Source organism: Anarhichas minor, unplaced genomic scaffold (assembly GCF_050575085.1).
Source record: "Anarhichas minor isolate MPS153535 unplaced genomic scaffold, ASM5057508v1 ptg000054l, whole genome shotgun sequence".
In the NCBI taxonomy this organism is placed as follows: Eukaryota; Metazoa; Chordata; class Actinopteri; order Perciformes; family Anarhichadidae; genus Anarhichas; species Anarhichas minor.
The window spans coordinates 296236-312377 of record NW_027466500.1 but is presented as its reverse complement, the minus strand read 5'-3'; the positions used below and the strand labels follow the sequence as shown (position 1 = coordinate 312377).

Genomic DNA, 16142 nt, shown 5'->3' with positions numbered 1-16142 from the left:
TTGTTGGCCTTGGTGGAGACCGTAAAGCCTTTGTTTGTTTGCCCAAATTATTATCAAAATATTATTTGGGTATTTTCTGACTATTTTGCTCTAAATCATCGCTCACCGTCTTCCTCACACTGTGACAGCGTGTGTGGAAATGTTTTTCATAGTTTTTCAATCCGAACGCCTTCAGTGATCAGTAACTGGTACTTTGGATTGTGAGCTGATGGGAGAGCTCTTACATCTATTGTGGAAGTGGAGGAATATCGTTGTGATTGCAGCACAAGAAGCAGCTTGAACAGGTGGCTGCAGTCTTAAAAAAAATAAAAGAAGCCCACATGCACAGTATTTTTGAAACATATAATTAAGCTGTCAGCCTCACAAAACCAAACCAAAGGTTGTGATAAGTGTATGTGACTTAACCAAGTGAAATGCTTGCAAAAACTCATTTGATCGGGGAATCTGCTTGTAAAATAAATAAATGGCATTATTTTCAATTAGCAACAATTCTACATGATGCTGCCATGATGTGTCTGACACGAATGCTAATCGATTTTTCCTCCGGTCATCTGCATGCTCAGATTACGGCTCCCCGCTGTGAGCAAACAGAATGAGCTCGTACGGTTTAGGATTTGTCAGTCACAGAACAAATTACTCTATTAGCACAACCAGCATCGCTGTCAATTTTGATAACCTAGTTAATCGTCTCCAGTGTGAGTGTGTGTAAAGTAAGAACAGGTGGGAGCCATTTCCAATTACTGTAACGGTAATCCACAACGCTTTAGGTTTAGCATTAAGCTACTTAATAACATTATGCATTTGCACTGCAGTCATCTTCACCGTTGGCAATTGCCTGAAGCTTCGTAGTTGACTGCATTATTATTCCCTCTCTGGAGGGAAATTCAAGGTGTTACAGGAAAAGGTGAACTGATTTCACAGTAACACATCACATTTACATGTGAAATAACTGAAAAGACACAAATAGCATCTTAATTCAAGCAGTCGGCATCTCATCAGCCACTTGACTTTTACCTAGCGCGTCGTATGAAAGTAAGTCGGCTACCGTGCTGATAGGAACAAATGCTGACAAACCTCCACATCACACAATGTTATTCAGACACTTGGAAAGCTAGCAGTTACAGCATTGTAAGCCTAACTGGCCGGATGATGAAACGGCAAAATACTAAAGTGGTGTGCTTTAAGTGACAATCGGGCTCCACTCATTTTAGCTTTTCCCATTTTGTCAATGACACATCACAGTGTGTGTGTCATCCAGTGTACAAACTAGACAGATCTGAAATTCAACAACTTGTTGTCTTTCTGTGTGCAATCTTAGATTGTAGAGTGTGCTAAATTAAGAAGACTATCTTTCTATATTTTATCCCTCGTGACTACCTGTGCAGCTTGCGGATTAGAGTGTGGATACCCGACTTCGGATCGGGTTCAGTCTACTTGACATGGTGCTTGAAGTTCTTTTTAGTGAAAATAGTTTACAAATAAATGTAATGATCGACCTGCATTCTGTGTGAATTCAGTCGTTCATCACGCATCGACAGCGCAAACGGTCCAGTTTGTGCCAGAGTGTGCTCCAGCACTCGGAGTGACGAGTTACGAACGCACCCCGGTAACACAAACTTTAACTGCATCTGGCTCGGCTCAGAAATATGTGAAGTGCACTTTATTGTGGGTGACTTAATGAGGCTAAATGAGACTTAAAAAATTTGAATTTTCATATACATTATACAGAGTTATTGGCAATTTGAATCTTAAGGCCACATGTCTTTACTGCTGAAATGGGGTAATTCATTAAACCAAGAGCCTTCGTTTAGATTTAAATTACCTTGCACCTTGCCTGCAACTACATATACACACATACACTAACACTTCCCAACCTATTACAAAAACACTTCAAAATGGTGTTATGTATGTTACAGCACAAGTGCTATCTTGTTTTGAAACCTCATCCTGACGGGCATAATCTCCTCAAATACTGTGTTATGAGCATGAACTTTTAAAATATGTGCTCTTGCCATGAACAATTTGGAAAATGTCTCTCCACCATGAAAGGATTTAGCGAAGGGGACAAACCCGGAAGAAGGATTCAACAGAGACAGGCAACAGTAGTAGGTTGTAATTTAATGGCACTAAGGCTGAATCTTACGGTATTGCAAGATTTTGCCTAAACGCAGCATAACAATTCAGACAAAGGAAGGGTGTCCACAGTCAACCATCAGCAGAATGTCTCATGACAAAAAGGTGTAAACGACATGTCCAACTCATGGTATTATCTAATCTATTGGTGGATCAATATATTCACTAATGTTTGTCTACAATATGTGACCTTTGTTTTACTTGAGATTTTATGAAAAAATGTTGCATCAACTAAAAAAACAAATCATCCTTTCTTGATCATCTACAACCGGCAACATTGTAGCCTCTCTATGTGCATAGAAAGCAGGATTGTGTTGTGCTAAGTACTTTAATGTACTTTTCTTTCATTCAGAAAAGCAGTCTCAGCTCAAGGCGGCAAAACCTTCCAAAGCAGGATAGGGTGAGAGAGAGAGAGAGAGAGAGAGAGAGAGAGAGAGAAAGAGGGATTGAGAGAGAGAGAGAGAACGAGACAGAGAGACAGATTGAGAGAGTGAGAGAGATTGAAAGAGAGAGAGAGATTGAGAGAGAGAGAGAGCTTGAGAGAGAGATTGAGAGAGAGAGAGAGAGAGAGAGAGAGAGAGAGAGAGAGAGAGAGAGAGAGAGAGAGAGAGAGACAGTGGGGCAGGCTAAACTCTAATCTAGCTGCTGGCTGCATTTGTGAGGAAAATACTTGGGAGCTTTACCTCATTCAGACACAAAGCTTCCTTCACATGTCCTTTTGTCTTATTTCACAGTTCATAAACTTGCTTTTCTCGTGGTCTATTTCATTACCTCCTGAAAAATGTAATGGGATGCCTAATGTTAAAAGTATATATCCTGAAAGGCAACAAATGTTACTCATATGAGGGTGCCTGTTTACCCGTGGCAAATGTATTGTTTGCATAAGCAATTACAAGGACATGACAAGGAATTGAAAGAGCGTACAAGTCTCATCAAAATGTGAGTTTGTGAAGTGATCACATGCATACTTGAACTTTTCGAAGGCTAGAAGTTTAAAACACTTTGTATCTATTAAAATGAAGATGAAGATATTTTGGAGATACAGAGATACAGATAGCGCTGTGTGTCCAAAATGCATTGATAATAACACATTTTACTGCACATTATCAAACAAATTACATTCCATTTTTATTAAACTAGTTTATGAATTATCTCACTGTGGACAATAATTATTCAATGTTTCTGATATTGTGAGCCTGCATCAAAGAACAGTTGCTGAGACAACTTCCAAACTCAGAACAAACTCTTTAACAACATATAAAAGGTGCGGACTGATTTTGTAATATCGCCCAAACCCTCCAGCAAATCCCCCAAAATGTCGCTTGGTCCACTGTTTTGAAACTTTACTCTGAGCTGTATTGAGCTTTGAAACTATGTTTCAAACCAGTGACTTGGGGATTTGGGGTCGCTATTATGTTTGACAGAGAAGAGAAACTGATGCCATAAAAAAACAAAACCGGTGGATTGTATCGCCTTGTCGGCCACGTTGTAAGCCTGTACTGTATGTGCAGAGGATGTCTTCTGTCATTTTTTTCATGAGTAATTCACTGACAAACATCAGGCCAATTAATCTACAACAGTAATTACAAAAGTCTGGCAGCTCACTGGTGCTGAACTAAGCCATTCAACAGAGATGCAGCTCCGGGTGATAAATCTATCCAACAAAATTGGCCATGTTGGAAAATGTCAGGTAATTTTTTACCTCAACGAGAAATGAGGCACGGTTGTGAGTCAGTACAATTTATGAGAAACCACATGTGGACATACAACAGTGAACAGGCCATGTTGTATCTAATGTGGATGTTGGTGAGACAGAAGCTTTTTATTTGTTTCAAAAGGACAACAAGACATCAAACTTACCGTGACTTGTCCGACAAACAAATTGGCCTTTTCTTCTTGGACAGTAAAATTTGTGGGTATGGTGAGGTCAAACTCAGGGTCATTATCGTTGACATCAGTGACGACTATGTTCACAGTAGTAGTGGATGTCTAAAGAAAAAATAAATGAACAAAGAGCACAATAAAGACCAATGTTATTCAGTGTTCCTTTGTATAGCATTACTTTTAAATATGGTGTATACTGTTTATTTCATCTACTGTACAGGCAGATTTACTAGGCGCTGGTTTTTGCAATATTTTACTCAGATCCCCATCAGCTGTCACTTTTGCGGCAGCTTTTCCGCAATGACAAAATCAACTATATGTTGTAACAGCAAATGTATACTATAACAGTACAAACACTAGGCTATCAATAGGGACATGGTCATTCCTGCTGTTGACACTTTCTGCCAATGAGTTTGTCAGCCATTACTATGCAATCTTGACAATTAGTGAATGGATTGCCATGACATTTTGCACGGACAATCCAAGTTCAAGAGGATGAATCAAACAACTTTGGTCATCCTCTGACTTTTCATTCACAGGAGTATCTTCTCAAAATCTTTAATTTGCACAATGCTTATCCCATCCAGTACACACTCACAGAGCTGCAAAGAGGCTCTTCATCTTGTTGACACAGAATATAAATGAATGTCAAATTACTGACATCAACATTGACAGTATCACAACCCCTGTAAATGTGAATAACACAACCATCAATACAACTTACTCATATCAGTAATATGGAGTGAAATTTGAACATCGACACTAATGCTTTGTTTGCAGAGAAATATGGCGTACTAATCCTGGGTGTATTGACCTTCTTACATTCCCGTTGGGGCAGATGCTTTGGTGGTAGTTATTAAGAGCAAACTGTAAAAGGTTGTAAGATTGGGGGAGCCAGTGGCATAGAAACATCAGATTAGATCCATCACATCTTCCTTCCTCTGGAGGACGCAGAATACTCAACACATTTACATCAACACTGGCACTTTTTTTTATGGCATTGGAGGATGTCATAGACTATATTTTAATCATGCTTACGGTGAATTAAATCATGCTTGTGTTTGTCATGTAAAATGTGCTGGGTTTGTTTGATCTCAAAGCTCATTGGGCAAAGCAAATCCCCCCCCCCCCCCCCCCCCCCCCCCCGGCATCTGCTGGTAACCTTCAAACAATGACACACCTATTGCACTCCTATAAATCAACATAGAGAAATGGCTGAATCTGTGTAATCTATAAACGCTCAGTGCACTGAGAAGAAGCTGCATGCAAACAATGGCATAAATGGTCTCCATTAGGGGGGGAACGATGGCCTTGTGCAAGAGAAAATAGTTCCCATAAGACAGCCATTTGAAGTTACCCTTGCAGCTGAGACACTAAGCAGCAATATCACAAATGAAATGACCTAGTTAATGTCACCTTCATCACACTGTCTGTAGGGAATTCCTCCACCATTGTTGTGTTCTTTGTTCTAGCTTCTGAGACGTACATAATCATTCCTTTCACGAAACCACTTGACATGGCAACCCAAGCTGAAAACCATCACACTTCATGCCTCTCATTCACTACCAGGATACAAGAGGACGCAGCTCGCCATCAGTATGGTGATTGGATCTACTTATTTTCAATTTCACAGAGGACCCGAAGCCAATTAGCGTCTCCATCCTGGCGTGGGTGTTGTTATCAAAGCCAAAAAAGCCTACCTCTACGACCAGGAGTGTGATTAATGAGCTGCTATTATTTATTTAACATAAATTAGATGGAGCTCTGTGATGTCTCGTCTTCTGTCCTCACTGTCTGAAAGATCTAGAGGTGGCTGATGGTGCTTTTGCCTTTCAAGTGACAACTCTGGACCAGAAGCCATGTTGCAGGGACTGATATGATCGGGCTGTTATGTAATCCCTTCTTTGAGGGCAAGAGAAACAGCTTCATCTGTCCTCCCTTTTGGGATCGGAGTCTCCTTGATGGTAACTGTTGAGAATACAAATTTTGAATTGGCCATGCAGATTAGCACAAATTCTTCCATGTACTAGTTGATGTAAGAGTTAAAATTCAACAAATGACAAAAAGTTTGTCTGCAATTTTTTGTTTAAAGTTTAGATTGACTTTAGATTGACTTCACGCGGGGAAAATTGAAACCTTAATGTAATAAGGCACTTAAATGCACTAAGTGGGTTTACTTTTGACAGATAATATTATTGCATGAAATCAAAGCAATACCCACGTTGGTTAGTAGTTCTGTCTTGTTTTCTCTTTTATGTATTTACCATTGCTCCTTGATGAAGCAAAAGTCTTATCAAACGATTACTCAAATAATCAATGGAATAATTGTTAGAATACTAATAACTAATAATAATCGACAGCTGCACATGCGAATCCCTGGTGTCCCCCCTCCTTTACTCGGTCGGTCTCTCCTTTCGGTGTCCTACTCCTGTGCATATTTTGATTGTTTCCCTGTCTCCAGCCTTGCTTGCAGCACTTTGTCTTGCTGAATGAGTCCCTCACCTCTAAACCTCCCACAACGTTTTACCCATCTCAGTCACTCCACTTCCTTCCTGTTGTGACAGCATTTCTGCCTAGCTGTGACGTTAAGCCCACACAAGTCTGCCAGTAATTTACTCTGTGGACGAGACGTTTCGCACACACAGACGTACACCATACAGGCAGCGGGCGTTGCTTGTACAATCAGTCCATTACGATTAGGACAAAAAGCACCAGCTTGTGGTTCCCTCATTCTGTGAGGTGATGCTCTTTTCTCTCTGCCCCGTCACTGTCCATCTCCTCTGCCCCACACACTCCAACTGTCTCAATTTGCACTCCTACAGTTCTGGGAATCTCACAAAAACTGTGACACAGCGGCAGCATATAATACTTCTTATATAGCTCCATTTGACTGACAGACGTATGAGCTGCAGTTCTGAGTGTTTGTGCGTGCACAGGTGAGTGGGGGGGGGGGGGGGGGGCAATCAACATCACTCCTGTAACAGCTCATCAGCTAATGTTTATTACCTATCACACTGCATCTTAAAAAGGAAACCACGTTTCACCTCTGCCTGGAAGACAGACAGCTGTGAAAACTCAGCCAACTGAGGTGCAGTCTAATTAAATTAAGAGTGTTTATATGATTATCTGCTCTCGGTGGGAGAAGGAGCAGCGAGCATTGCATTCACTCTCAGTTGTAGTGTCTGCTGTTTCCTTAGACTAAGTTACAGAGACAGGTCTGTGAATGTAAACACTCAAAAGTCACTCGTGATGACATCGTATGGGCAGCAGTTAATAAAGGAAAACTCCACCAATTTTACAATTAAAGCTTGGTTACTAGTTATGGTTAGTACTACTCAGGTAAAATGATTTGCTCTATATAAAGGAAATCATTGTACTCCTTAAAGACTTTAAGATTGGCTTAACACTAGTGCTGCTTGTCCACTCCTTTGCATCTATACATGCATTGATCTTGCTCTTGCTCCTATTCTTGAACTATTTCAGGGAACACTATACACCCACTCTTTTATTATCTGATCTTAAAAAAACTCAACAAACTATTTAAATTATATCAATGTTTCAATACTTTGGCCGTTCAAAACAACTGTTCAACATCTGTGGAGCAAAACTGCTTTGATAGCTCAAATTAACTGTAGTTAAAAAACACGGCAACAAAATATACTTTAGTCAACTTTTAACAGTAGACGTAAGAACGGACAAACTTTTGAATGTACAAAATACTTTGCAAGCTCACGTAGTTATAACTTTGTCTTTGACAGTGAATAACATTCAAATTATTGCAGGGTGGTTATATTCAGCAGAGGCTTTTATCAATCAATGACGCAATTCCACAACTCAACAGATTACCAAATCACAAAGTTATGATTTCTGCACGGACTTAAATGAACAGGCAGCCCTTATTATTCTGGTGTCGTATTGGTTTGGCACAAAGACACCTGACTCTTAATGCGTCCACAGTTTTTAGGAATCTGTGACAAAATCACAGGGTATTAAAGTATGCGAGTTCAAACGCACTACTACATTTTCCATACCAATGAAGCGCTCGGGTTCGTTAAGCCACAATTTCTGAACTAATAAGCTTGTATGTGAAGATCTTATTTGAGTTTCATGTTTTCAAAATGGTTGACGACCACAGACCCCGAGGATTCAGGCTAATAGTTTAATAAAGAGGATTGTGCCTCACCCCTCCAGGGTTCCCATCGGAGGCTGTGGCAATCAGACGGTACTGATCTGTGGTCTCTCTGTCCAGAGACTCTCTCAGAAGCAGTAGGCCAATCCTGTAGAGGGGGGTCAGAGAAGACACTTGTATTATTATTACACACTGACAACTAGAGACATTAATACAACAACCTTACAAAAAGAAAGACAATATAGGGCTCTGTGTAGACATGGTCCTGCATTACTTGTTTGTGTCATATGAAGAAAGAGCATTCACTTAAAGAGATTTGTACAAACGTTTTGAATTCTTTATCGCTGATCCAACAGAGAGTGATCGAGAGGGCTGCACTTCAGAGTTTATTTATTTCCAGATTAGACAGATTTATAAAACACGGTCGCTGAAAGAGAAGGATACGTTTCTGGCTTAGAGCACGTGGGCTTTTAAATGCTCCCACTCTGTCTTTCTCTCTCTGTAGCCTGCCTCTTGCTCCCAAAGCACATGGACTACAGACTGAAAGATTCATGTTTCCTTTCCAATGACTGCAGCAGGCACAGCGACCCTCCTGCTCGTTCACAAGGTATAATTTGGCACACGCCAAACACAGAGTGTGGATGCATTCCCAAGCAGAACGCTGAATTATCGTTGTTTGCACACACAGGCACACGAGACACGTGAGTGCAAGAGCATTAACACATATAATCACACACACACACACACACACACACACACACACACACACACACACACACACAAACACAGCATGAACAAAACAATTTCCCTACCACACTCTGGAGAGGCTCTGCCAGAACCACAAATGGAAGGAAAGACGAATGCATCGAAACACACTGCTAGATTAATGCCTGTTGCAATTCCCTGCTGTCCCCATGCACCTTCACAGTTCTAATTTAAGGCTTCTTTGGCCAAACAGTCCAAGCAGAACCTGACCGCTGCCTCCTTCCTGCCTCTCTGGCTCATAACCATCAAACTGTAGAGCCTCATCTTAAAAATCTGAAAGGCAAATAACAGAAACCTCGATCAACATCGTCTATTTCTTTCAAAACACTTGCCCCAAGTTAAGGTGAACACATTGCTTTTTATCGAATACATCTGATGATCGGTGGTTCAAGAGGGCAAATGCGGCTTTCTAAAAACACCATAAATATGCAGCAGACCATCCTTCACTGGCTGCTGTGCTCATGTTTATTTATGCATAAGCATGCCGGTAGAAAATAGTCCACTGTGTGCTCAATGAAGCTAAAGGTATAGGGAGCTGTGATGTGAATGTAATAATGAAGATATACAGTGATAACTATCCTAATTACGGAGAGAATGATGATGATCTCGGTGCTGATGATAACAAAGATTGGAATGATTAATGTCACTTAGTCAGCTTGGGGAGTTTGCTCCTTACTACAGCTGCAGTGCTGAACTACACTTGAGCGGCTGGGTCTGAGAGGTTCACTGATCATGTGTGATAGCGTCCTGCCTCTTCTCCCCAGCCACTGCAAATGAAAAGATGTTGTCAGACTGACAGTGTGCTGTTAACAGCACTGTTAGAGCGACAATGGTGCAGGTTAGAGGCCATCCATCCGAGTCACACCAAGTCAGTCTTTCATTCTGCTTGGATCCCTAAATGGCAAATTCAACTTGATATTGGACTTGATGTACAGGATGGTAGTGCCAGGTGGCATGACCTCAGATACAGATTAAAGGGATACTTTGCCAATTTTCAAACAGCTTTCTATCATTATAATGTGGGAGGTATATGCAAATGAACAGTGCCAAACTTCCCTCCATGTTGCCAGCACCCAATAACCACCCCCCCGCTCATTAACCAGACACGTAATCTGAACGGGATGTTTGTTCGAACTGCAGATTGTACTTTTTGTTTATGCTCGCCCCCTCACTCCTCCAAAATCACAACATCCACTGGAACACCGTGGCAGAAGGCAAATGTTTTAGTTGATAATGAAGATTGCCATATTGTAATACTGGATTCAGACATTCTGAGCTACTTCGGCTATATGAGCCCAAGTACAGTGCGGGGGCGTATGGAGGAGGAAAAGGCCGCCACAGCAAAGAGTCTCGCACTGCCAGTCGGTGAGGGTCGGGGTGCAGAGCCGCCCTATGTGGGGGACAACTCGTGGTGCCGCTGGGATAAATGTGCACCGATGGAAACACAAGTGGAGTCGCTGTATTCCAGCAAATTTCACAGAGGCCCGTTTCTGTTGGATGAAGTTGTTGAATCCAACTTCATGGAGTAAGGCTCAAGCAAGTGTAACGTTACATCCAAGCTTTGAGCCACATATGGACAGGGGAGTGCTGAAGATATATTTCAGGATCCCGAAAAGGAATTGGAAAAATCAACCAAAGCCCGTGCCACAAAACCGACGTCTGAGCATAGAGTAAGTACAATAGCAACTGTGTTTTCTTTCTTCTTCTTTTTAACGTCACCTTAAAACAGTTGGAAGTTTGTAGCAAAAGCGTAACGTTTAAATTACTGAAAAGAGCATCATGCTTTGTCTTCTCAGTGGCAGCAACAAGCCCAGTGCATTCTGGATGATGCAGGTTTTCTACCTTTTTCTGAAAAGGGAATACCACAGCCACTATTCTCTGTTTTCTCTGGTCATGTAGCACCAAATAAAAAACAATAATTTGTGCCTTTCTATTTCACACACAGCCTTGTTTTATGAAGAGACAATCTTTCCAGCAGTGGAATACTTCTTTATGATAAGATAAACCTCAACTATTCCACAAGGGGAAATCAAAGACAAATCTGTGACATACAGTATATTTGTACTTTAATTGGGTGATTTAAAACCCTTGTTTTGAGTCAATTTAATGAGAACTGAGTGTGCAGTGTTTGGTTTCACAGGGCTGTAAAAGGTGTACCTTCTTCTGCACTCTTTCAATTTCAGTTTCAATTTCTCTGTGAAGCAAGAAACTCAGCTGCCAACTGGATACCTGCGCACTGAAAATGGCTCAAGTATCAAAGTTGGCGTGGCCTCTTTGGTTTTTGTGACTTTGAGGCGCTACAAAAAATGTTTTGGCTTCAAAGGGGATGCTCTCAGGAACAATAAAGAATAGCAGCAAGATCTGCTGATTATAGCCCAACTGACACTGGATATTTGAGGCTGTTACTGAAGTTTATACTTTGAAGTGTAAAACAAATCAGCCGATAGCATTTTTTCTAAACATAAAAACATAGTATTATCAACCTTGATACAGATCCCTTATTGATTTATTCAAGGAATTGTGACAAAGAAAGATATTTTAAGTGTAAAAATAAACTTTTTATGTGCTTTATGTAATGATGACACTGTTTCTAAATGATCTCAAACCTAGTTTGGCATTTCTATACTGCCGGTTCTTGTTACTTATTGGCGAACATATACACTAATAATTATATATCTGCATTAAGCTAATATAGCCCTGGCTACTTTGTCTAGCCATATTTTCACTGCACACTTTCACACTGGAATGTTACACTTCTCTCTCGACAATCTATAAAATTGAGACAGTATTTCTAAATTACTTCAAACACATTCATGTACTTACATTTCGTACTAATCAGCCAACATATACGCCAATGCCAATATATCTGCGAAACACTACAATCAGGTTGTATATTGATGCAGCTGACATGTATATTTAGTGGGTCATCAGGACGTACTTTTCCAGCACTTGAGTATATACTGGATCTATTTTGTTCCAAACTGACACTGACCATAATATTCAAAGTTACTGTAAGTACTGTGTACTGAATATCTGACACGTCTTAAGTTTATTAGAAATACTTTAGACTTGTTTATGATGTGTGAACCGGATCTGGCCTCTGCCTGCTAGTATGTCATTACTAAATGTTCTCTGCATAGCGCCTGGTGGCTGACAGAGCCACTGACTTTAGGGTGAGACCTGCTCACTACCAAAATGGTGAGTGAATCTGAAGTAGTCCTGCATCTGAAGCAGTCCTGCCTCTTCCCTCGAGAGAACCTGCCCCATTTATAGGAAGTTATAGACTTGAGAGCTCATTATTCATAATAGCTGGATTGAGCCAGCACCACATGTAGCCTGAATCTGAACATGCAGCAAATGTGAAAATCTCTTTACTGAATCATATTGGAGTTCTGACGGGTTGAAAAATGAGAGCGTGAAGGGCTCTGTAAACTGCACACTCATCAAGCACACAAGCTAATCATTCTTTGATTGATCATGTGCGAAATAAGCACCTGCCTGACGGTATCATATTGCTAGGTTGCTCAGAGCTTGTGATGGGGTTGTAGTATTTTCTCAGTATTTCTGAGAATGCACTGAAGGAGGTTTATCTACTCAACAAGATGTCTGTCGTTTCTGGTTGAAGAGATTACAGTGCTAACGGCAGTAATCACAGTCTCCCATTATTTGATCGTATCACAGTTTCAGCTTGCCGCTAAAACTATGAAGCCACAAAGTAAACATGCCTCCATAAGACAAACAATTTTAACACTGGAGCAGATTAAGAGTAAACAACAGGCAGGGATTCACTGCTGCAACACAGCTTGTCCTTGCGTAGTTGGGAGACTGAGGATGCAGAGAGAAGCGGCTTTAATCAATTAGTGAGAAACGTGTCTGGCAGGGTCCTGCACTTTCAGTCTCTTCCTTTCATATCAGCTTGCTTATTTAATGGTAAAAAGCACAGACCACTTAAATATTTGATGCCTTTATCTTACTCCCGACTAATGACTTAGTGGGGTGCGTTTTTCATACACTGATTTTGATTATGATACGTAAGGTAAGATATTTGGGGTACATTTCCTTTCTTTTCATTTATTTGGTGTTTCATGCCCCGTCTTCTCCCAGACAGCAGATGGCTGAGAATGGAACTGAGAATGGAGAAAAAGAGGAAAGAAGATCTGAATAGAAATTGCTATCAAATAAAGTTTTATCCTGTGTGATTTTTTTCCACGGAGTTCTTCTGAGTTACAAGTCAGCTTTGCCTTTCGGCTTCTAGTAGCTCTAACCTAATCACCCTCGCTTGGTACAAATGTATGTCTCTCATTGTGTTCTTTCAGCTTACATACATAATAATGGTACTCAGATGATACGTTTTCACCTCATCATTCCATGCAGCCAAAATGAGTGTTTTGCAAATAGTAACCAATCGTACAACAACAGACTTCTGATCTAAGATACATTTACTTACGTAGCAAATGTAACACTTAATTAATGCATTAAAAAAGAGATTGGTTGCTTTATTATTATAATTATAATATTCCTGGATTTGTATTCTTCATATATCTGCACTTTATTAATGTTATTATGTTTGTCCATATGTGATTGTTTATGTCTACATTTTCCATTGCATGTCTATCTGTCCTGGGAGAGGGACTCCTCCTTTCTTCTATTTCTGATGCTTTTTTCCCCTTTTTCTTCCTGCGACACAGATTGTAAATCCCTTTGAGGCAAATTTGTGATTTGCTTTTCAACTTGGTTCATTGGGATTCTTGATGGTGCCAGCAGCCAGCGCCAGTGTTCATAAAACAAAGTCATGTATTGGCTAATAAATCAGCCAAAACCAATAATAGGCAAGTCAGCATCTACTCCCTACTATCACAATCCCTTCTACTCTCATTCCCACCACCATCACTCGCTCTGGCAGTCTGTATCATCAGAGGGAAGCTAATGATGATGGTTAGACCCTGCCTCTTCTGCTTCAAGGGCCTCTTTTATTGCCAACACAGTCAACGTTGTGTTACAACATATCATTACTGATTGTCTATGTATAGCCTTTGCACCTGAGAGAACAACATGAGACACAAAAGCTTATCAAAGAATTTAAGCTGATTTGTCCTTGTCCGTGTGATATAAAAAAAACACTGCGTACAACAGCTTTGTCTTATTGCTCAAAAACCTCAATAAACTCTCAAACTGATGTCAGGGTTTGAAGAGTGCCCTTGCAGAACCTTTCTATAATAATACATACAATAGTTTGCCAGGAGTTTGTTATGCTAGCTTGCCAGGAATCTAGCAAAACATTTTGCAATCCATCCATTCTCCATGCAACTATGACTACTAGACAAACACATTCACACCTTCAAACTATTCACAGTCTCCAGTTCACCTACAATAATCTGCGTGTTGTTGATCATTTTAAAGGAAACAAGAGACCTTGGAGGAAACATATGCAGACATCCATATAAATACTCAACCATCCCTCCATTTCAAGTGGGCCTTGGTGAGAATACCTTCTGGGGGCTCGTCTGTACTTGAAAAATATCTGGACTTACGTTTCAGAGAGGTTGAAGACCTTCTGGGAATCCCCACTCACAATGCGATATGTGATCGGGTCGTTTTCTCTGTCTGTGGCCTGGGGAAGGAAAGGGAAAGCAGGATCTTGAAGATAAAATATTCCCATTAAAGTTGAAGGCTATGAGATATGACAGCTGAGCAACAAAGATGCTGGACTGGAGTAGAGGTGAGCATATTGTATGCTGGAGAGTGAAATGTGAAATGCTGCCTGAAACTACAACATACCTTAATGTATTCAATATGTCACTAAACAGTAGCATCATAATGAATGCCTCATTGAATTCCACACTTTCTTATCTGCATGTGCCCTGTGTGTGTGCGTGTGCGTGTGTGTGTGTGTGTGTGTGTGTGTGGGGGGGGGGGTTGGTTGGCGACTCACCTGCAGATTGAGCAGAATAGCTCCTATCCTCATGGCCTCGCTGACTTCCAGGTTGTAGGCGGGCAGAGGGAAGCGTGGGGGGCTCTGGTTGTTGGGAGGCAAAACTTCAATGTACACTGTAGTGATGGAGCTCCTGGGAGAAAGATAAGCACACATCAGCCCACTTTACAACCTAGTGAAAAATGTTCATAATATATAATTTGGATTGCAGAACAGAGAAGAAAACTCAACAGGTTTTGGTGTCATTTATTTTAAGTGGGATATCAAACACAAAACAGGCCTTGCATTTATGATGTTTTTTGTTCGGCTTGTTCTCAGTCGTGCACATGCAAATGGAACTGACTGTGTTCATTGTTTACTCATTCATTGTGTAAGACATATTTTGTTCAAACTGCTATGCAGGTACATTCATTGAAGATGATCTGACAAGTGCAGTAACCATTCAGGCTACACTGCGCCTGTAGCCTGCTGGAGCTTGTTTAAATCCTGGCCAGTTTAAATGTGTCTTTGCCAGACTTTGTTTTCTTGGTGAAATCAAAGAGGCCACCTATTCCTCAACCGCAATGTCTGACACTTTGAGTTTGTCTTTTTTGCTTTTGCACTCAATTATTTTGTTGTTTTTAATCACAAGCTAAACAGTAAGACAATGTATGAAACACCCCGAACCAGAATCAATGTTGGACGAAGCAAGACCATCTGTTGTTAAAATCACAACAGCTTGTCAGAAATGTTATTTCTTTATAATTCAGCCGCAGAGAAAACTTTCCATGTCACCCAGAATCTTGTGCTGTACTATGAACACGTATTGAATTAAATAAGACTTGTAAACAACACATGCTGGGAGCTCCTCTGCAACCCTGAGGATGTGAGTTCGGAAGAACTAGAAGAAATCAGCTTTTTTTATACAAAACAAAGTAATGAACTGCACATCACACTGAAAGAAGACACCTTCATTCTATTGATGGCAAATTTTTTGTTTTGTTTTCAAAGACATCAGACATCAGAGGAGAACTACTGTAAAATACCTTCTCTGGGTCTCTGGCGCATTGTCAGAGGCCTTGACAGTGAGTGCGTAAGATCGTCCCACAGTTAAAGTGACGCCAGGCATCACAGTGATGCGTCCAGTGCGATTAGTAATGATGAAATGTCCCTGGGCACCAGCCAGTATCTCATAGGTCACCAGACCATTCAGTCCCTCATCAGCATCTGCTGCTGTTAACTGGAAGAATGGAGAGAACGACAGAGATACATATTACAATATGTTGTAATACTTCTATCCAAACTTTGTAGTTTTGCAGA

General features: G+C 40.7%; 1 protein-coding gene across 3 annotated transcripts in view; it reads right to left on the bottom strand.

Moving 5' to 3' along the window:
- Nucleotides 1-16142, bottom strand: part of LOC142931822 (protocadherin-15-like) — a 129137-nt gene that overhangs the window by 60261 nt on the left and 52734 nt on the right. For all 3 annotated transcript variants that reach the window (XM_076075939.1, XM_076075940.1, XM_076075937.1), the window contains 5 exons: nucleotides 15869-16062; nucleotides 14844-14976; nucleotides 14443-14522; nucleotides 8201-8294; nucleotides 3994-4122 (listed from right to left, as the gene is read on the bottom strand). In XM_076075939.1, the coding sequence (XP_075932054.1) occupies nucleotides 3994-4122; nucleotides 8201-8294; nucleotides 14443-14522; nucleotides 14844-14976; nucleotides 15869-16062 (630 nt within the window). The remainder of the gene's footprint in view (nucleotides 1-3993; nucleotides 4123-8200; nucleotides 8295-14442; nucleotides 14523-14843; nucleotides 14977-15868; nucleotides 16063-16142) is intronic.